Below are 23,151 nucleotides of genomic sequence, written 5' to 3'. Positions count from 1 at the left end.
TTTACTAATACTTAAATGCATTACAGACTTTAAAGTCAGTTTTTAAAGACAGACACCTTTTGAAAGAAAATAAAACACAAGTGGTGTCAAATATAAATGAAGATCACATTATGGCACTCATGGAGAAAATCTTCCAGTAATAATTTATTACAACTCCAACTCCTACATAAGCTACAGCTTCAGTAAATGAACTGGGAAAGTTTGATCTCCTAGAAGTGAACCAGAAAATAATTTTCTTCTCATCATTTAAAATAGAAACATATTCTAAGAATTTTGAGATTCACTAAGTTTTTAAATGAGAAAAAGAAGAGGAAGAGGAACAGGATGAAGGATAGTCCAGAACCATACTGCTAAGGTACAGTTTTATACTGTGGAGGACTGCATCCTATATATCCCATGAAAATCTGGTGTCCCTTGCTTCTTGAATGGCTTTAATCTAAGGCTGTGATATCCTTATAGGATGTGGTAAATGTAAAAGACCTGACATTGGAAAATCTTTTTAGAGAAGCTTTATGCAGATCTGTTGATACCACAATTCAAAGATTAAAAATGACAGCCAGCATTAACAGTTTTGGTTCCTAGAGTAGCTCTGGCAAGTCTTAAAATTTTTCGCAGCTTTTGCAAGCAGCTTGTTTTCTCTCAGCTCATCTAAAGCTTTTCATGAATCCAGAGTTAGTTGATATACATCAGGAACTTACTTAAGACATATAGTGAATGAATGAAAGCATTACATTTTTCTTTTCTGTTACCCATGTGACTATCCAGACCCAAAGGCATATACTTAACGTAAGGAGCATTCTGAAACAATAGGCTATTGAATACAGTTACCTTGTTCAATACAACCTTTTTTTTTTTTTTGTTAATGTTGGTAAAAGTGCCAACTGCTTAAAGCTTCACTACTGCAGATGTTCTGGTTTCAGAATAATGCAGGCTCTTGCACTTCAATATCAAATCACAGATGATTTGGGCTGCAGATAGCTGTGTAACTGTGCTTTACTCCAAAACCTGAATTGTTTATGTTTTGGTTTTCATAATAGGGAGAAAGGGAGGATCAAGGACTCTTCCAATACATTATTTTCTTTTCCCTAGAACAGTCTTTTTTAAAATGGCTTGCTTTCCAAGGAGTTATTTCCCTCCCAAAAGGAAAGTACTTGTCTTTTAATAAGTCATGCACGATAGTGTGGCAAGCAGTTCACAGACCACTGGCTAGCTGCCATGTGAACATGTTCTGTGAGAAACCAGGGTTCTGCATGGGTTAAAAAAGACATGTAGAGCCTTAGTTAGTTTGTGCTTTCATTTTAACAGAGGTAAAAATAATTGCTTTTTAGAGCTCTCTTATGGTGTGTAACTATATTTTGTCAATTCCAAAATCCACATTATGGAAAAGCTTTTACTTTTGTATTGTTTCAGGCATCTCATTTCAATTACTCTTCATACCAGAGTATCTAGACTTCCTTCTCCTGCTGGAACCAAGCTTAGGCAGAACTTGTTGGCCTCACTCGTGGCACTGGAGCACATGGGCTTCAGTTTGGCTGACAGTCAGATTTTGACTTCTCTTCTCTCTATGACTAGTTCTGCTGAATAAATCACTTTGTCAGCCCTCACCTCTGCAAAGCTCTCACAGGAGTTTCATTATGATGATTTCTTGACCAAAACAAAGGTAAGGATCAATGCAGAAATATTTATTCTTAGAAGCTCACAGTAAAAAGTTAAAGAAAAATAAGCAGGGCACTGAGTTCAGGTTGCTTTCTTCATATGTTCTGCAGACAATAATACAAAAAGACAGCAGCAGGAGTGTCTAGCAGAAGCTATAAAAATAGCATGTATTTTCACTAGCTAGAAAACTAGTCAGCTCTTTCAGTTGTTAGAACTGCTTTAGATGAAGAGACGATGAACATCTGGAGGGCAAGAGTGTATGGAAAGCAAATTTCATTGCTTAGTATCTAAAAACAGTTGAAAAAAGCAAACAAAAACTGGAAAGGTATGAATATACAGATAGACTGCTTCAGCAAACTTCATGAATATATACACCACAGGTTGGTAGCAAAACCTTTTCTTCTTGTTCATCTGATTTCAACAGAACGACAACAATTTAAAAAACCCCAAACCTGAAAATGAGTTAAAATTTGCAACCATACGCAGCACTGCAAGGAGAAACATGGTATGTGTGAGAGAGAAAAAAAAAAACCTAATGGAAGATTAGGTTGCAGATCTGACTTCTGTATTTAGTTCTGGAAAAGATCAGTGTACTGCTCATTTTCATCTCTTTGCCAGTGTGACTTCCATATTGGAAACCTAGTTTGTGTGAAAGCTTTCTCTCACATCATGAATTTCAGCTGTAAGTATATACCTTGGACACAGAAAGACTGATAATCTATTATTAGAAGGACGTTTTAGTCCAAAAGAGAGTAGTGATCATTCCCAGAGCAAGAGCCAACTTTAAAAAGGAGAGACACCTTGAAAGGTTTCAAGGAAACCAGTACTGCATCCATGAATTTATGGAGGCTCTCTTAATAAACAGATGGTTGTTTTGCATATTTCCAACAATGGGAGGATGGGTAAATGCCTTTGACAATGATGTGGAGAAGTGATTACAGGCAGTAACAAATGTATGATCTAATGTAAACAAAAGACTGCACTAACTGTGTCTGGATATGAAAGAAAAAGAACCAGTAGCTGAGAAAATGGGAACCATAATGATGATGGCTGAGGGGAGAAAGGTGCTAAGCATTTTGGCAAGAAGAATACTGGAGCACCATAGTAAATAAAAAAAAATGAATTCCAAGTATCTTGATATTGATGTAGCAACACTGGTTAACATATCATTGCAGGGAATGTAAGATGGATATCCTCAATATCATTGGCAGTGCAGTGAAAGCCTTATTCTCTGGGGAAGCAATTACTTGTAACTTTGTCTTTTAAGACCGAATGTAACTACAAAAACTTAGTAGGATACATTAAAACGTGAGAGCCACATTTCCAACATATTCCCATAGCAAATGGTGAATTGGTTCCACGCAGACCAAACTGCCTTTTTCTCTGAGCGTGCCTTTTGTTCCACAAGTGAGGCAGGGCCTGTATTTCCTTCTGAGGCAACCCAGGTGGACGTCGGGAAGCTCTACAAAGATCCTGTTGGATTCACGCCACACACTTTCAGAAAACTAACTGAAGCGCCAGCGCCAGGGACCTGCTATTTTATGAACTTAAGTTCACAAACAAGGAACTCGTTCTCTGCTGTGAGTGAAGACAGATGACCAGTTTTGAATGTTGACTTCCATCCTTCTTTCTTGCTATCACCATATAAGTGCCTAACCTAAATTAGGGACCCAAACCTAGGAACTTCAGTAAGACCCCTAGAGTTACACACCGTGATTTTGGGCCTCAGTAATGTAAAAGCACCCATATGATTAAATGTCAATGAAACACGGGTTCCTAATTCATTAAAATTGGAGATTCATGTCATTTAACTTTATCCAGTGAAAGTCAGGCATTTTGCCTAATTAGTTGTCTAGAGTCCGTCTGTAATAGAAAAAGAGAGCACCCAACTTGGATGGGATGAATCATTCCCTGGAGGGTAATTATGACTACAGGCAAGCGCAGATGACTAGCTTAGACTACATGTCTAACTTTTCGCATGGCTAACAAGGTGACATGAATCCTACCTTTTGACATTTTAGAAAATTCCAATCTTTATCTAAAAGAATGACAATTTTTTTCTTCATATATAATTGTTCCAAAACTTGAGGATAGTTGCTTCTAAACTTCTGCATGTTGGATTAACTATGAAAGCATTAAAACTTTTTGTTATGCTGCTTACTGCTAAGCACACAGAGTCCTCATGATTTATTTTTTTCAGTGTAAGTCAGACGATACACTCTTCCTTCTTAAAAATGACTGCATTTTTTAAGTGCACATACTTTTTTATTCTTGGGAGACTTCTTTTGCATGGATTGAAAGTGTGAATCTAATTGCTCTAAGTTGGATATGAAAAGTACAGACACTGGAAGTATTTTTTAACTGCATCAAAATAATAATTGCATAATCAACAACTGATTGCACATGAATTTAAGACTGAAGGTACAAATTGTGCTTCTTCTCTCCAGCTTACAGACAAACAAAACTGAATACTATAGCAATCACAGAAAGGAAATTTTATGTTTGCTCTGTGGATGTAAGTTTTGAATTGTCTGGCATGTGAATACTACTTTAGTTTAATAAAAATTCTAATTGTACAAGCAACTGAGTATCTGTGACCCTCTTAAAATCAATGGGATGCTATGGTGATCAGATTCCCGCAGCACTGAAAAAAATATTTTATTCTACTTAATATAAATGTCTGATTTGAATCTTTTATTCAAATTCACTCTACTTTAGAGAAAAATGTAGAAGGACTCAGCACAATCTCTTCAGAGACTAACTTGCTTTGTCTTGACTGACATTAACCAAAATTTCACTTATGCTTTCTTGAGTGAAAGGGGAGCAGTATCAAATTCATATTTAGAATATTTGTGCCAGAATTATCTTGTACAATGTTCAGAAAACATCAGATACTCTCCCTTTAGATAGTAGCAGGCCAAAAGTCTCATTATAAATCAGGGATTTTCTAACCTAAGTATTAAGTAGAACAGTAAAGAAGCAAAAGTAACTGCTTAGTGAGAAAAAAAAAGAAAGGTGTTAATTGCTAATTGCTGTTCCCCTGATGACAAACCCAGAAAATACAGGGCAGATTTTAAGACCAGAGGGATTAACATCTAAAAATGAATAAATTTCTTTATTTTTATTTTTTTCAAAGACCTCTGTACCCTGCTGCTGCAGTTCTGGACAACTAGATGGTAGCGGACCCCAGTATAGACCTCCCCATGCCCCCATCACCACCACCACCACCAAAAAAAAAGAGTATTAATTATGGAACTAGATTCTATAATAGTTCTGCCACTTTTGATGGCACCCAACTCTCAATTAACTTTCTTCTACTGCAATTGCTCCTTCTTATCAGACAGACTGCCTAATGGTTTCCTTTTATGCATTTGCTATGAAAGTCCTGTCAAGACCACTAACATTTGTTGAACTGCCTCTTTTTTGCAAAGCTGCTAAGCATTTCAAAACCTGACCCTGAACCACTGACATCAAATTGAGCTGTTGGGACATTAACCATTGTCAAAACCAAGAATCTATCTCAACAGACAAAACCAGTAAAGAAGCTATCATTATGTCCAAGCTTCCTTGTTTATAAACATTTCTGTTTTCAACATCAAATAGTTAAAAGTGGGATTTAAAGAGAAAATTAACATGGTAAACATCTGTTATTTTTAAAAGCACAGAGGTCAATTAATATAATTCTAAAGGCAGGACTTTTTTTAAAATATATATATGTATGCAGCCTCCTGTGTTTGCTGCTTTGATATGGATTCAGGGGGAAAAAAATCTTGTATATATTTAATGGTGTGGAGCAGAATTGGAGGGAAAGGAGCATGTAATATCCCTACTGCATATTCTTGTTTACACCTCCAAGAATTTCTGTTGCTAGGTAGTAAGGCATGTATTGGGAAAATATTTTTAGTAATGAATGCCATCTGTACTCATGTTGTGAGTGTGCACTGGTGAGCACAGACAGCACACGTGTGATATGACAGAAATCTGATCTTCCTTAAGAGAATATTTCTTTGAAGCAGCAGAACTACGCTTATGCGAGATTTCAACAATTTAAAGTGGATGGATGTTCTTGACTGACTTGAGGGGCCTAAGCATTAGAACAGACTTTGTTCGATTCCTTGCTGTACTGGGAATTTATGTATGAATCCAGAGATGGCACTTCTACAGCTTTGATTCTCCAGTAGTAAAATAGGGACACAATAATCTTGTTTGATATAAGCTTTAAAATAAACCCTCCAAAGTTACTGAGGTAAGTTGGGGTTGTTATCATAAGCATAAGGCAAAACAAGAACATTTTATATTTTATATATAAAATTATAAATATTTTAACAGTGGAATTCCAGGAAATAGGATTACAGGAGTAGGATTACATGGCCAAGGAAGTTAGGCCACTGCTTATACTCAGAGATGCTTGAGATGCTTGCTCTTTCCCTTGTGGAAATACAACTCAGTAAAGTGGTGTCACACGTGGTTTTAGCCACCAATGGGTTTATCCTTTGTTATTTGCAAATTGCTTCTGAAATCCCATTCAGATTATGGAACATCAGAGGCGTAAGAATGAGTGCACTGGGGGTGTAAGAATGAGTGCACTGGGTTAGATCAAAGGTCCGTCTCACCAGTACCCTGTCTCTGACAAGGACCAGCAGAAGGTGCCTGAGATATAAGAACAGATCAAATACAGAGTAATTTTACTTCCTGCATGCTTTCCTAGCCTTGACAACCTCTGGGACTGAAAGCTACATCTAATGTATCAGCCCTTACAGGATTTTCATTCCACTAATTTGTCTTAAAACCAAATCAACTTGATTTGATTGAGTGCCCTCTCATTTTCTTAAAGTGGAAGAAGTAAAACAGTCTTATCCTATTCAACTACTCATACCTTTTGTGATTTCATATAAATAACTCTGTCTTAGCCTCCTCTGTCACGTCATTTACAAGCTGAAGATCATCCTCATTATCCTTGTCTGTACCTTTTCTAGGTTTATTATATCTTATGTTTAAAAAACGCGTGCAGTATTCAAGACATGGAAGCATCTTGGATGTATACAGCAGAACAGTAAGTAATATTTTCACTTGTGTTTAACAATTTTCTCTAATTTTTAAAAATGTGTTTGCCTTCTCTTTTGGTAAGCACTTAACTGACATGATAGTGAATATGAACAATGATTCAAAATCTTTCTGGACTGGTGATAGCTTAATTAAAGCCTACATTCACATATCTAGCAGGCTTCTTCTCTATGTGTATTTACTGACATTACATATCATCTGACATTTTATTTCTCAGCCACAAAATATGAATACTTCACAGTCAGCTTTAGTTTTGCATGCCTCTACTTACTTCGCACCATCAGCAAACTCTGTCACCTCACTATTCACCCCATTTTGTAGACAACTTATGAATACTGAGCAGCACAGGTCCCAGCCAAGATCACCACGGACCTCTACTGGTATCTTTCCTCTATTATGAAAACTCATTTATCCCTATCTTTTGTTTTCTATCTTTTTGTCATTATTCCACAAATCTTTCTTCTTAAATTGTGTAAGCTTAGAAGGGATCCACTTTGTATGGTACAAGGGAAGCTGGGATATACACATGAGCAGGAGTGTCATACAGGTGTCTTGCTGTAAAATACAAACTGTGCTGCAGAGGAAGGGAAGATGATTCATGCTGCTAGGGTGGCTTGAGGATAATCTCATTGTTGGCTTAAAATTTTCTTGTAGCCACCCTACAAACAAAATGTAGCTCTCTCAAAATTTCCCTCCAAAAGTATCTACTCCTCTTCAGTGACTAGAGAAGGAAACCTGCATGAACATTTCAAACTGCATATACAACTTTGTAATGTATTAGTGAAGTGGCATGAATTCTACCCAGGTGTTTAAAACTCCATAACATTTTTAATCAACTTCATTGGCTGCAAAAGCTATTTCAGGGAGCAGGTACAGTAGAGTAAGCCCAAAATGGAGTAATCAACAAGGTAAAAGTGAGTTTCTTTGTACAGAATGAGGCTATGGGAATTCTAAAAGTTTACAAAATTCTGACAGGGAACAGAAAAACATAAGAAATAAAGCCATGTTAAGGAGGGGACATAAAACTAGACAAGAACACCACATATACAGGCTTTTATACTAATAGTATAACCCTAAAAAATAACATGATTGGGCCAGAATTCCTGTTATTAAAAAACCCACAAGGCTGACACAAAAGACATCACAGAAACTTGGTAGAAGTAACAAGCAGTAGGATCCTACAGAATCAGAATGTGCAAAACTAGGCAACATATTATCCAGACTGACAGTACACTGCAGCAGTGAAAGACTGGTACTATTCATTACAGAAAATCTACAGCAAATAGAGTAAGGTAAATGCATATACAGACAGCATAGGATCCCTCTGTATTGAAACTGCATGCCTAACTGGAAGAAATATTCTGCATACATGTAAATGAGGATTAGAAAGTAACCTCAATGTGCAAAGTAGTATTAAAGGCCTAAAGGCAAGCTGTAATAATAGTGGGAAGCCTCTGTTTACCCTCATGTATGTTTAGTAAAAGGTAGAAGAAAGAGATTAACTTTTTACTCATAAGTGACTACTTGCTGAATTATATAGCCAGAGAACACCTAAGTGAAGAAGCACCTCATGGCTTAGTACGGAGCAAGATCTAGTTCATGACATAAATATCAAAAAGCTATTCTGTAACAGTGCTAAAAATGCTCTTAAATTCAGAATTTTTTTTACAAGTAGAAGGTCAAACCCATCTACTACATTGAATTTAACTTAAAAAAATAATTACATAAAATCATAAAACTTTTGGAAAGAATTTAAATAAATGGCCAAATGACAGAAACTGGGAGGTGGGGTGTATGGATTAACTTTAAATATCCTGGTTTAGAAGCACAGAATACATCTACCACCTACAGAAGAACTTCAAGAAGGTCAAAAAGGCCAGCAATGTCAACTGGAGTGCAAAGAAGGCTTTTAAAAGTAAATGGATACATTTCAGAAAGGGAAGACATATGTTAAGCAAAGAATAGAGAAAAAAGCATAAATTCTGGCAATTTTTTTATAAAACAATAATATGGCAGAGCATGAAAGATTTTGAGGGACTACTTTCTACAGAAAAAAAATCTAATAAGGAAGCTTTTTAAGAACATACAGAAAGCAGCAAGATCTGCAGAGAGTTCAAAAGAGCAACAGACTATTAATCGAGAGTGTTCAGAAAAATAAAACCAAAGCAAGAAAGCAAAATGAATTGTGTCAACCACAGAGGAGGTCAAGGAAGACCCTAAACTGTGCCAAAGATGAATCTCCAACAAAAATGTCAGGAGAAAAGCTTTCGGAAGATAACTGACACAAGGTCAATTTGTTACTCTCCAAGACTTGATAACACTCACTCAAGACTTCTAAAGGATCTCAGATATAACAATGCTGACATACTAGTAGTGGTGAATAACTTGTCACCTAAATAAACTCGGTAGCTAGAGAAAGGGAAGGGGCAAATGTGACTAACTTTAAAAAAGGGTTTCAGGATAGAGCATGGGAAATTAGACACTAATTAGTCTGACTTCCTATCTAGGCAAATTGATAGGAATGTAATAACAGTAGAATTAGTAAATACGTGTGAAATATAATAGGAAAAGTTAACACAGCTGTTGTAAAGGAAAGTCATGCTTCATAACCTGTTAGAGTGCTTTGAAGTAGTCAAACAACATCTGGATAAAAATAACTCGGCTCATGCGATGTAGCTGAACTTCTAAATAGAAAGTCCAAACTTTATCACAAAAGGTGAAAGAAATCAAAGAAATCCTTTCAGTTTCTTTTTAATTTTGGGGCAACAGTTTATGGAGAGGGCACAGAAGACAAGAATAAAAGAGAAGGAAGTTCAGCTTGTAGCTGATAGATTTCTTGTGCCTAAGATTAATATCATCCCCATAACTGATGCACTGAACACCACAGAAAGGGGCCTCACAGGAAAATGAGCAGGATCAACCTCACACCTGGAGGTTAAGTAGTGTGTTAGGGTCAGTCTGGATTGCTGCAGAGGATCAGGTTCATTGGACAGACATATGGTGACTATGAGCTATAGCACAACCCCTTTTCATGTGACGTGAGCTATCGTGGCTTAGAAGAGGGGATGAGACCTGAGAGGTGGCAGAGGATGGGAGATGTATTGTGAATTAACGGAGCTGTAAGAATACAAAGAATGATTCTGTGCTTAAACCAGCTGAATTGTGTCTTGGAAAAAGAGATTCTATTCCTACATGTGCCTGTGGTGCTAAGTAAATCACTTAAATTGATCTTTTACAAGTTTTATCTTTGTTCTAGATACTTATAAGGGGTACCATAAAAAAGTCAGGAAGGAGCTTAAGTTGTGTCTTCATAGCAAAGCTTGAATACTGTGCAATAAATAATGCACAGGGATCACACACTGTACAATAAAGAGAAAAAATATCGACTACTGGCTTATTGAAGTGAGCTCTGTCTACTCTTTGCACTAAGTGAGGTGAGACTTTTGGAAATAATACAATGTAATGATGTAATTAAAAACTGAATCATGATGCATATCCTTAACTGAATTTGCACTGCCAAATTCAATTCTAAAAGTTTACTAGCTTTTAAATACATTATTTTACAATCTTCCTTATAATCTCCTAGTCATTTAATGTATTTTTGCTTTAATTTATTCATATTTAAACACATTTACTGAACAAACATGAATGTCAAATGTTTACATATCATTTTACATTTTAGAGTACGTTGCAAATATTAACTAATTAGTCCTTTCCCAAGAATCTGAAAGATAAGTAATATTATTTTTCTTATCAAGTTCAAGAAAAGGAATTAAGTCATAATTAAGAAGGACACATCCCAAAAGGCATTATTAGCTAGGTGTGATTTCTGGCCTAAAAATATTCTCCTTCCTTCCTTGAAAATCATTCAATATTTCATCATCTGAAAATGCCCTGGGCCTCAAGCTTTACAGCCATTAAAGGCAGGGAAAAAATGCAAACATGAGGATAGAAATACTTTTGATAGCATTACAGTTTCACCATTTTCAACCAATCAATGTCTTTTACATTAACAGTTTGAATTATTTGACTTCTCTCTTGGACCACCATTCAGCTTTTAATTATAGATGTCAAAAATTTTCCTGTGCAGCAATACAGATATATTTCTTTATAGAAATGGTCTTGATTAAAACATAACAATTACCTCACAATCCTCTTTCTTCTTACAGTCCATTTGTTTTAGTGGAGAATTCAAAATGTGATTGAATTAGAAACTCTTTCTGCTTTACCTTCTGAGATAAGACAACCAATATTTCAGTATAATAGTGCACAGTCACTATCAGCAATGAGCCTGTGATACCATCACATTTACCCCACAGGAAAGCTCTTCTGTTCTAGACACTTAAATCAGTTGTCCAATCATTCCAGTAATTCCATATGATTCAGCAACAAGAACCGACCTCTTACCTCCTTTTACCTTAGGTATTTTTAAAAGATGCAACACTTTGTACAACATTAATTTGTTTGGATACAACACCAGAAGAGAATACATTCAATAGTACTAATACTCTTGGAAGAGAGCAAGCATAAATACAAGTGAAGCAGTGTCAGCCACCTTGGACATCTTTGTATGTCATAATGGTGTATAATGCATATATCATTGAGCCAGTCAACCAAACCGGTATGTCCAATGGCAAAGTAGTGTCCCCTGATTAAATACCCACTTGGGTCATGGAAACAGGCTATCAGTGTCATCACGGTGCCACACTGTGTGGTAGCTAGAAGGTCTGGTGACACGTGCAGCCATTTTACTCTGGCCCAGCACCACACTCATGTAGTTATGCTGCTGCCAGTCTCAAATCTATCAAGTTGAGGGACATTTTTTAAAAATTCTATTTATGTCTTTTACTTGAGTGTGCTTTACTGCTATTACGGAGACAGGACTCCTACCAGGTTAACAAGATTCCAGGCTGACACAGTGGCACGTATTGCAAGTGGTGGCCTCCCACCATTGCTTTTTGTTCACCAGTTCCAGAGTGGGCTGCTAAAACACAAAGCCATGCTGCTTCAATTTCATAAGCAAAGGTGTAGACTTTTAAAATGGTTTACAAATCAAAGATGCTAAGTTTCACAGAAAACCCACAGGATTTTGTACCTTAAGCTCTTCACTTCAGAAAGTTGATTTGTGCTCCTAATTCATCCAGACATTATGAAAATGTTCCTGTAAGATTATCAGTATGATATGACATTGCTTACCATACATCTGAGCCATTTTCATTTCAGGTCATTTTACCTCTTGAGACTGATAAGGAGAAAAATGAATAAACTTGATTTGGTCTCCTCAGTTTGTGTACTCAAGACCGTCTGGTCATCCCAAAATCATCTATAAGATCTCTCATTTCACTTATGTGAGCTGATCAACTGAAATCCAATAATTATATTTCTTTGTGGCAGAAAATACCCGCCCTTTTAACTTATTTCAAATTTGCAGTACATACTGATATTTAATACTTCAACAGCAAAAGCAATATTGATTTCTGTATTGAATTCTATAAAGAAGAATTTAAAATAACTATGTAATATTCTCATTTGTCAGTGCCCTGAAGTAACAGAAGATCGGGAAGCAATATTAGCTTGACACATTCTACATATTCAGTGAGCGCTCTCTATACAATATCTAAATCCACAGATGAGAATTGTGTAGAAAATGAACACAACAAATATAAACAAAAGAAATGAATAAACACATCCTTTTAGTTTTAAAAGTGAAAAAAAAAATATACAAGGAAAAATATGGGAGTGGTTATTTGGCACATTAGTTTCAATGTAACAGTTCAAAGTAAAATAACTAAATTGTCTGGGTGATTATTTTTCAAGAATTGAAAGAACATAATTCTACAATAATTGCTGATGCACCTGAAAGATGAAAAAAAACCAGCAAATGGGCTATAACCCAAATATTACAAAAAAGGTTCCCACATATTAAGCTCTCAATTTCCTATTTCGTGCATGAAGTAGGCAAATGTTGATGATTTTGCTCCTCTTTGCGCAGATTAAAGCATAGCTGTATATTTATGTAAAAGCTACAGATACCTTCCTCTTTGGTGGTTTGTGTACAAGATCAGAATGGCCAACGTGAACTCTCTAGTTACATTTGTTTTATGTGATTGTCATTGGGTTTCAAGTGTGAGAGAATGGCTTCTTGGTAATCTTGGTCCTCAAATCTGGAGAATCAAGCAAGCCAGATAACTTTGCCAAGAGTCTTTAGCATTCACCTAACATTTTCAACCTAGTCCCCTCTACCGCTTCCCGTCTGTGGGTCCTTGCCAGTAGGTCTCCGCTCCAGAGGTGCTATGGTGTGCTCATAAAGTATCATATAGAATCACAGAATAGTTTGGGTTGGAAGGGACCTTTAAAGATCATCTAGCCCAACCCCCCTGCCATGGGCAGGGACATCTTTCACTAGATTATAAGCAAAAAGATGTCCTAGCTGTGATTTTAAAATGATTTTAATTACTTGACTACCTAAATTTACTTTCATTGAATATTTAAACCAATTTCTAAATCTCTTTTACAATCTCTTAATTTCTACCTCACATTGTGTGATGGTCAACTATCTAAAAAAATATTGCTATTCTCTTCAACATCTACTGTTTTGTTCATTTTGATGAAGATGTTTCCCATCTTTTACCATAAAAACACCAGTAAAGTAATGCTTTATTGAAACTACTTCCAAGCACAATAAAAACATGTTCTTACTTGTTTAAGTTTCTTCAGATCTTCATCAAGTTCCAAGTTGTCCAAAATAACAGCAACAAACAAGCTGAGTAGAATCTACAAAACAATTGCAAATTATTTGTTAAAGCTCGTCTTCATTTTCTTAAGAAGTACTATGAAATGACATGGAAAAATGAGGGCCCTACTGATGTAAATGGGAATCTTGCCTTTGACATCTGTCTGCTAGCCATTTTGCAAGAAGTAAATTGTTTTTTAGCTTATCCGACAATTATTATATGAATTTTAAAATTCTGAATTCTAGGTTTTATGACCAATGCATTATGTATGTTTAACAATATACCCATATAAAATGTATTTCACATGAAAAGAAAATTAAATTAATCAGAAATAATTAAAAAAAGAAAACACAAAGCAGAATCCTAAAACAGCTCATAAAACTAAGGGGCTTTTCAGTTAAGGTGTGAATTTTTAGCACAGAGGCCACCTAACATTAATTTACTTTATGGACTGGCTTAATGCTCAGGGTGCCTCTGTGCAAAGTAGCTAACTCCACTTTGAAAGAAAAATAAGCTGCCTCATCATTTGCATGCATTGGGAGCCACCCTATAGGAAACTCATGCACTTTCAATTACTATACATCAAATATTGTGTAGATATGCCCCTACAAGGAAGAATCCCGGGGGAAAAAAGTGTATATCAGATTATTATATTTTCCTTGTGTAGAGATACTGACCAGAGGCCAGAGAAGCTGAAAATGTGACTGATATAGCTGAGAAGGGGAGAGAACTAGGAAAGCAAGGATGCAGGTGAGGGAGGATACCACTGTTCAGCACATATCCTCTGACAACTTACATCTTAAGGCAGTAAAAATTGTATATACATAGCTTTAAAGCTGTCAGCAACTGCCAAGGTTTTAGTCTCTGCGGTTCAAGGCAAATATCCTCAAACACACTGAGCTCCTACAGGCAAGCACCAATTTCCTAGAGATATTAGAAGGAATCTAAGCTCTTTTAAAAGAGTTACAGGCCTGAAATATTTCTGTAGTCTTGGACCACTGAGTCACAACCAGAACAGACATATCTGTCCACCACTGCTGTAAATGAAGTGTAAGTTTACCTGTCATTCAATCACACTGGAAAATTATTTCCCACCTATATGGAAGATGAAATTTAAGTAGCTTAGTACACCAGACAAGGAGTTTGGAACTCAAACTGCAAATGAGCTGGTTGTCTGGACCTTGTTCGAGAGCAAGATTCCCTTTCCCTCCATGAAATATAAAGGTACAGAAGACACAGGAAGGACTCTCACCCATAAATTTAGAAAATGTCCATGTTCAGAAAAAGAAATGTTCTTTTACTAGAAAACTGGCTTTAGCAGTATGTAGAATTTCCTGCAGCTGTTCAAAAAGACATATTATATGCCACATACTTAAACAGTACCTCATAAGGTTTTCAGTGATTCGATCACTACAAACAGTAGAAGTTAAGGTGGCCTTCAGAATGGCAAAGCAAGACAGAATTCTGATAAAATACATAATCCCTGGCACAAACTACCTTGATCCCTAACTGCTGATGAACAGTTTTTCTATCACTCTGTCAGAACTTTACAGTCTGGTGTTCTTCTTCTTTAGATACTTTATACAGTCTATGATAACTCCCTTACCTGCAGCTCAGAGCATACTAGTTAAGGAAGTGCAGTTCCGCACTAAAAAGAAGTATAGTACTCATTAAATCTATCACCCCTTACAGTCTTGCTGCTTCATGCACAGATAGGCATCAAGGCATCAAGACTTTCCTTAACTCCCTTTTCACTTTTTTTCAACAAGAACAAAAGATGATGTGCCACAAAAGAAAAGTTAAATGCAAAGTTGTTATTTGTTTAACTTCCTCTGCTGCCTTCTCAACTAATAACAGTCCTTGCTTCCAACAGAGGTTTTGTTTTTTGAGCTTCAACTTTTTTTTGCCTTCTAATGTAAAAACTATTCATTTCTTTCCAAGTCTGCTTTGCCAAATGCCTGCAATTATCACTTCTCCATTCTAATCCTACCCGTTTTTTGGCTGGTGAAAGTAATTTCTTCATTTGACTTCACTCTTGTTATTCACTGATGGCTGTTTATTCTTAGAACTCTTCTATTTGGTTTTAGCAGCAGCCCAACCGTTTTCACGCTCCTTTACCAATTTCACGTTATTTTCCTTCTTTAAGCTTCTTTTGCCTCCAGACAACTGTTCTATATAGCTTTTCTCTTCCAGGGTCTGAGGAAGATCTTAGAACTGAAACTAACAACTTCGCAAGGCCAAGTAATTCTGCAAAGTTGTTTTAGCAGAGTTTCTTCATCTATGTAAAATTTGCATAGGTGAATGAGAAGAAATGTGTACACTCATGAAGCCAAGCAAGTACCTTGTGCTTAAATGCAAATTCCCTGTAAAAGAACTGAGGATGCTGTACTGAAAAGTGACTTGCTGCTCCTAGCAAAATAAGTGCTTTGAGTAAACAAACGGAGAAGTCCCAGATGACTTTTTCAAAACATGAAACAGAATACTAAAATTGCTCTTACAGCTAAGTTACTCCTCAATTCAGGTGTGAATTTTTAGCACAAAGGCCACCTGACACTAATTTACTTTATGGACTTGCTTAATGCTCATTGAAGAGATAAAAAGGGATTCCAGTTCAGACAATGTTCTTGGCGAAGAATCAGAAAAACGGCAATAAGATTCTCTACCCAGTAACTGCTTTCAAATCCATGACTAAAACTCACTTCCCTTTTGCTTTCTATTCCCAATTTCCAAGGAGTTTTAAAGATCCTGTCTGCTTTTCCAGACCCCAAGAACTCCTCTGACTCTTGTGAATAAATTACATGTCCTATATATCTGCTAATACATACATTTGTTTGGCTTGTACTTTAATATAGTTAAGCAGCTTTAAGACCATCAAATGCACTTTACTGCCATTTATAAAGTGATCAAGATTTCAATCCATATGAAGGAACCTGCTGCACCCACAATTACAGTTGGATTATTCAGTCTTTAGAAGTGAAACAGGACATACTGTAAAGTAAAAGTAGATGGAAGCTGATGGAGATTGTATAAATACAGTTAATACCTTATCTAAGTAGACAACTGCGCAAAGAAAGAACATGGAATGAAGAAACTGAAAACAAGAATAAGTGCATGAAAAACTGCAGTGAATGCAAAATACAATATGAGAAAAAGTAGGAGTGAATTAAGGGTGTGTAAAATGGTTATTCCCCGATTGTGGTATTTTCTCTGTTTTGGTATTCAAAATACAGTACCAAGCCCTTATTGATATAGGATATCCAAAAAGCTGGGTTTTTTACCATTTTCTCTAGAAAAAAATGTAAACATCCCATTTGGAATGCATACAGAAAAAAATGTGGTTTTTTTATATAATCCCCATTTCCATACACATGCAGGAACTGCTGTATTAGTTCTCATTCTTTTATTGCTTGATATACTACATCATATCTTTTCCATGCATTGATTTTGCAACATGCAACAGGAAAGCAGTGATTTCTAGTTAAGAGTTTATACCCTGAGGCTTTACGCTTCTCACTTTAATTACTGCTGCAAAGAGAATGCAATGGAAGCTGAGGAGACCATTCCTACATGATAAATAAAAGCACTTGCTTAACTCTGCAGTCGTTAGAACCTGTAAAGGTACAAGACAGTTAAGAATTACATTGTTAGTCTAGCAGTGTGACTTGGATCTTATGAAGAACACCACCTCACACCAGAACAAAGGCCACCACCTTATGCCACTTGGCTGAAGGGTAAATTCTATCACATCAAAGAACTAATCCTAAAGCCCTCTATGCTGAAAATGAGCATCACAATTAGTTTTAACTAGCTGAGAAAAGTAACACAGGAGCTATGAGAATAATTCAAAACAAAGAAAAGCACAGCACATTTGCAAGTGAGGACTTACCAGAGTAGCAAAAAGATGATATAGTATAAAATAAATAGCAACTACTGGTGCCCACATATGTCCTACAGCATTCAGTGTCTGATCCATGACATCCACCCATCCTTCCTGTGTGAGAATCTGAAACATTGACATGAACGCCTGCAAGAAAAAGAATTATAAACATATTAAGGATTCACAAATTACATTAATATGGTTTTACTGACACATTCCTCAATGAGCAACTCAACTGAGCAGAACATCTATTTTGGTTTGGGTTTTAAATCTTAATAAACAAATGTATTTCAATTTTTAAAGTCAGGTGAAACACTATTCCAGAGCTAAAGGAGAAATAAATAGCTTAACCTTTGACTGAACTATAATCTGCAACTTGTAAACACAGTCCTAGCTCCATTAGCCCATATGAAGAGCTTTTTGGTTTCCTCCAGGGCTGACAAAACAGGAGAAATATCCTGAGCATCAGAGATCATTGTTTTGAATGTTATACTGTATTGTGATTTTTTGATTATGCCTACTCTTCTGTGTTACCTCTCTATAAATACACGTATAATAAAGTGTTGTAAGTAAATGTGACCATATGTTTATGTTATCTTAATAGCAGAAGCATTCTAGGCACCCCACAGATGAGACTAACCAATACGAGGCAAGGTGCCAGCACTTCCACTCGTTTTAGTCAGTCAGATTCTTCCTCTATACATTTTGCAAATAGCATTCTTTGTGGAACTGTTCTTGTAACATTTTCAAATCCCTTCAGACCAGGGATACATGTCCAAAATAGAGGGAATAATGGAAACGTTTCAACCAACTGTCTTTGGTGATAGGAATATATGAATCCAGATAAGCCTAGAACCCAGATGGATGCCTTAGACCTTTGAAACCCCAACTTGAGCCTACAGCACAGACCAGAATCTAACTCAACATGAACAATGTGTGAGCGTGACATGTACATCATACACAGACACTGAGGACACTGCTCTGCCTCAGCCACAGAAGTTTGACTATGGTATGAAAGTGAAGTGTGGATCTTGATAGTCTTAAATCTCTCAGAGGCCGAACTGTTGCACAAGTTTCTTTCGCTTTTGCCTGACATCAAAAGTACTCTCTTTCCAGTCAGCAAGGATCAAAGCTGATATCTTACTGAAGTTTAATACATAACAAAAAAGTGTTAGAAACTGAAGACATTAACAATGCAGCTTCCAGATAGTAGGATTCCTCGAATTCAGAATGTTGACACAGTGATAAAGGTACATTATGTCTATGCTCAGTGTGCCTGACACCCCCAACAACAGCAGATTAACACAATAATACACTTGGCACAAAAAGAACAGGACTCTCCTTGTCACACCCATGAAAAAACAGTACCTGGAGAGCCCTTCACATCAACTTACCCTAAGCTCAGATGCAAGCTGGAAAAGCTGAAAACATGTATATATAAACTTATGTGCTTGAAAAGCAATAAAATGGCTTCTAATTCATTTTTAAAGCTAAACTAACTTGGGGGGAGACTTCAAGTATATATTACTAAAATAAACTACAGGCAAGTACTTTGCTTGGGCTCCTTATCAAGTTTGCAGAATTTTTCAAACAAAACAATGTCTTCTCTAAGTAGTTTCTCCCAATGCAAACAGGACCCTTAAGGTTACACCCACACCCTTAGGAGTGCCCACTCCAGCCTGTGATTTCTACCCTGCAGTGTAGGCCAATTTACTCTAGAGCAGACTGTTCATGCGTATACATACAGCACTTGGTCCTGCATCTCCCCCTGGCCCCATGTGATGTCCCTATGACCATAACACATCATTAATATTTGGTGACAAGGAGCTAGTTCCAACCATCTGAAATAATAAGGACGTGGCATAGCTTGCCACACGCTGTTTCTATATGATGAAATCAAGGGTGTATGCTACACGCTTAAAATTTGAAAGGAGGGCCTGCAAGTGCAAAGCTGGCTGGGGTGGTGTAGGAGGGCTGGGTTGGGCAGGGACAATCTAATCCGGTGCATCTTGTTACCTAAGGCACTGCATAAAAGGCACTGCCTCTTTGGAGTACCCCGTTGGAGAGAACTATTGCCCTGCCTGTGCCCAGGGACTGCCTCGGAGAGCTCGCTGGAAGCTAGAATGGTGGTTAACAACTAAGCAGTATCAGTATCTGGAGGCCAGTGCTTAAGCTCAGTGTCTGGCCCTCTTTCATTGACCACCGATGAGGATCCCAGGACTAAAGCTTTTTCTCCTCTGTCCATTATAACTAGTACGTATTTTAAAGTACAAAAAGTGGATTATTGTTGTGGTTTCAGCCCAGCCAGTAACAAAGCACCAGGTGGCCACTTCCTCACTCCCTTGCCCTGGCCCCAGTGGGATGAAGAGGAGAAAATATAAAGAAAAGCTCAGGGGTCCAGACAAAGACAGGGAGGGATCACTCACCAGTTATGGTCAAGTGCAAAAACCACACTGAACTTGGGGAAAAAACCCCAAATCAATTTAATTTGTGACCAATCGAATCAAACCAAGGATAATGGGGAGTAAACCCCAACCCGAGAGCAGCTTCCCCCCCGCCCTCCCTCCTTCCCGCCTCAGCCCCACTCCCGGTTCTCTCTCCCTGGGGAACAGGGGACGGGGGCTGGGGTCGGTTCCTCACCCCTTGTCTCTGCCGCTCCTTCCTCCTCAGGGGGAGGAGGACTCCGCGCTCGGCCCCTGCTCCGCCGTGGGGTGTTCTCCCATGGGAGACAGTCCTCCACAAACTGCCCCGGCACAGGTCCCTCCCGCAGGCCACAGTCCTTCAGTCCCAGGCTGCCCCAGTGCGGGCTTCCCCAGGGAGCGGCGGCCATCTTGGGGGGCACCCACCCCCTGCTCCAGCGCGGGCTTCCCCAGGGAGCGGCGGCCATCTTGGGGGGCACCCACCCCCTGCTCCGGCGTGGGCTCCTCTCTCCCCAGGCTCCAGGTAGGCGTCTGCTCCCCCGCTCCCCTCCGTGGGCTGGGGACACACAGCCTGCCGCCTGGTCTCCCCACGGGCTGCAGGGGCATCCCCTCCTTCCTCCCTGCCCTCGGGATCTGCACAGGGGTTCCTCTCCCATCCCGATCCCCCGACTCCTGGCAGGTTTCCCCTCTGGAATCTGTCCTCCCAGAGGCGGGTCCGGCTCCCAGCCGGGGAAGCTTCCAGCAGCTTCCAGCAGGAGCCGTCCCTGCTGACCCTCACCTGCTACCAAACCCCCGCCACACAAACCCAAAATAATCGTGTTGCCTCTAGATCATGTTCAGAGGAAGAACTGTGCATTTTTACTCTGTTGGGGGAGGTCCCAAACATTTAGCAGCTAAGGGCTTTGTAAAAAGTTTGCTTGCTGGCTCTGACAAAAAAACCCACACCAGAATCAAGCTCGGTTTCTTATTGCTGCTATGGTCTGTGGCGCTCCAAAACAGACAGAAGCATAAACACAGTGTTAGGCTAAGACCAAGGAGTTTGAGAGCTATTTTTACAGTTGCTTTTCAGAATTAAATCACACTAATCAAATTTTCAGAGATGATTAAGCCTACAAGTCCAAATCACTCACAAGAAGTGAAGCTAAGGTGTACATGGAACAGATTGAGGCATCCAAGTGAGCAATTGCACACATTCGGAGATGAAGTTCAGCTTAGGACTTTAATTTCTACATCAGCAACTTCTTGACCGAATGTAATGCCCCAACCTTTCCTTTGAACACACAGACCCCACAGAGAACAAAGGCTAGCATAAACTGGAAGCAGCAGAGAAAACTGCTCGCAAATACCTTTCTGTAAATTCTTTCTGTCAGCTAAAATCTTTGCTGTGGCCTGTATTAGGGCAGCCCAAACATGAGGGCTGGAATTTGCACAGTGCCCTTTACTTTATGTTCCTGCCAGTAACGTCAGCATTAACGAGCAGGCTGCTGACCTGCGGCCCAATCCTCCTGTCGAATTAGTGCCCCTCACAGCCACGCAGGCAGACTCCTTAAGCTGCGCAAAATTACAAATTCTTATCAGTGATTCCTTTCCTTACAAAAAATCGTGATGAGGGTTCTGCAAAAAAAAACCCAACCCCAACAAGTGTTATCTAGCCCTGCAGAATATGCAGAGGAAGAAACATTTGGGATCTTTAGCTAGGAGAGACCTTTTGTCGCCAGAGGAGCAGGTATGAAACAAGGTGGAAATTCAGCCTCCTTTATTGCTGCCAGTGGTGCTTGAGGGTGAAGGAGACAACCACCCCATCGGTGCTCAGCACCGCTTCTCGGCTTCCCTTCGTGAGGGGGAGGCGAAGCTAAACCAGTTGTCCATAAAGCATATCGTTATATAAAATGGCCTTTCAATATAATTTAAACATTTTATTATAACATTAAAGTCCAGTATCTGACAAAATGTTAGTTTTAAGAAAATAAGGCTGTAAACAATGAGTACGTGCTTTGCACCCAGCAATCTCCTTCGGAGCAAGTTATTTTTAGCTGAAAGGTATACTTCCCACTGTTTATTTTAAAATTAATTTGAAATGCAACTAGCTGACAGAATCAACATCTGTGAAGATGAGACAGAGATTTATGCAAATGGTGATTTTCTGAATTAATTTGTGTTATAGAAAAGACTGTCAATTTCTTTGAGTATTTATGCCCTATTACTTAATTAGCTGTTTTGATGATGGAAGTCAAACTACCTTTTTATTTATAGTGGAAGATTGGCAAAGGTTCGGTGGAATCTATGAGCCAAAGCGCCAGTTCTCATATCTTGTGCAACTATTACAGGGGTGGTGCCACACAAATTACTACTTACAGTTATAATGTACTCGACTTGTAACTGCTACTTGTCCATAAAATATTATGGGCCAAATCCTAATGGCTTTATTCATGGAAGCAGTCCTACATTCAGTGGGATTAAATCTGCAAATTAAGCTAACAGGATTTAGGCCAGTGCTGTGAAATGCTTGCAACCTGTTCTGCCTGTGTAAACTTACCTTTTTCTCCTAACATAGTAATGAGTGCTCAATAACAGCCTGAGAGAAGAGTAGCCATCCTGTAAAAATGTGGCAGTGGCACTGAGATTGGAACTGCACCAGAGAATTAAGACTACATTGTTCAACTTTTTTAACGGATGATACTTAGGTTGAACTAACATTTCACAACTTGAGCTTTCTCCAACTTCAAGGCTAGGAGCAAAGTCCTGATTTTGCTGAAGAGTGGGATTTTTGCTGCTGAGGTCAGTTGGGCCTGGCTTTCATCTTGTGTTGACCCATTTAAAAGAAGAGCAGTATTCCCAGCTTTGCAACTTGATACACCGAGTAGTCATCACATGGCCCCAAACCCCAAGAGAAACCAGGGCATGGAAGTCAGAGACACTAACAACATGGTTTGTTTTCCGTACAGGGAATTGTAAAATTTCTTAGCAGCCATCTTATGCCAATGCCCTTGAACAGCTCCCCCCAGTCCCCTTCCTTCCTCAGGGGGCCCAGTCACCCCCCGTCCTTCTCATGGCTCAATATGCGCAGCCCAAGAAGACGTGCAAAAATAGAAATGGCGGATCGGTTAAAAACAGTATAGCAAACATCTGTATTTTTATACTTAGCATTAGAGAGAAAGCCAGTCCATTTGGGAAGTTGCAATGGCCAAAAGAAGGGTGAAATTTGTAGCCATGGCAACACTGAGCTTGTGCCTACTGACTGTTGTCAGGAAACCATGTGAAAACATGCAATTTAGAGGCATTAGCGAAAGGAGGAGGTCTACTTGTTCCAAAACCCATACTGTGCCTTCTTATAAAGCACTTACAGTTTCAAAATCATTTTAGGTTTTGCCCGTTTCAGTGTAGAAAGCACTTTATTGTA

At 38.4% G+C, this 23,151-nt stretch overlaps 1 protein-coding gene across 4 annotated transcripts in view; it reads right to left on the bottom strand.

Annotated features, from left to right (window-relative positions):
• Positions 1–23,151, bottom strand: part of NALCN (sodium leak channel, non-selective) — a 245,446-nt gene that overhangs the window by 83,348 nt on the left and 138,947 nt on the right. For all 4 annotated transcript variants that reach the window (XM_069802379.1, XM_069802380.1, XM_069802381.1 and 1 more), the window contains 2 exons: positions 17,341–17,478; positions 13,420–13,494 (listed from right to left, as the gene is read on the bottom strand). In XM_069802379.1, coding sequence (XP_069658480.1) covers positions 13,420–13,494; positions 17,341–17,478 — 213 coding nt within the window. The remainder of the gene's footprint in view (positions 1–13,419; positions 13,495–17,340; positions 17,479–23,151) is intronic.

The sequence above is a fragment of the Haliaeetus albicilla genome, chromosome 15, assembly GCF_947461875.1.
Source record: "Haliaeetus albicilla chromosome 15, bHalAlb1.1, whole genome shotgun sequence".
Taxonomy (NCBI): domain Eukaryota; kingdom Metazoa; phylum Chordata; class Aves; order Accipitriformes; family Accipitridae; genus Haliaeetus; species Haliaeetus albicilla.
Note: the sequence above shows the minus strand (reverse complement) of the source record. Positions and strands in the feature narration are given on the sequence as shown.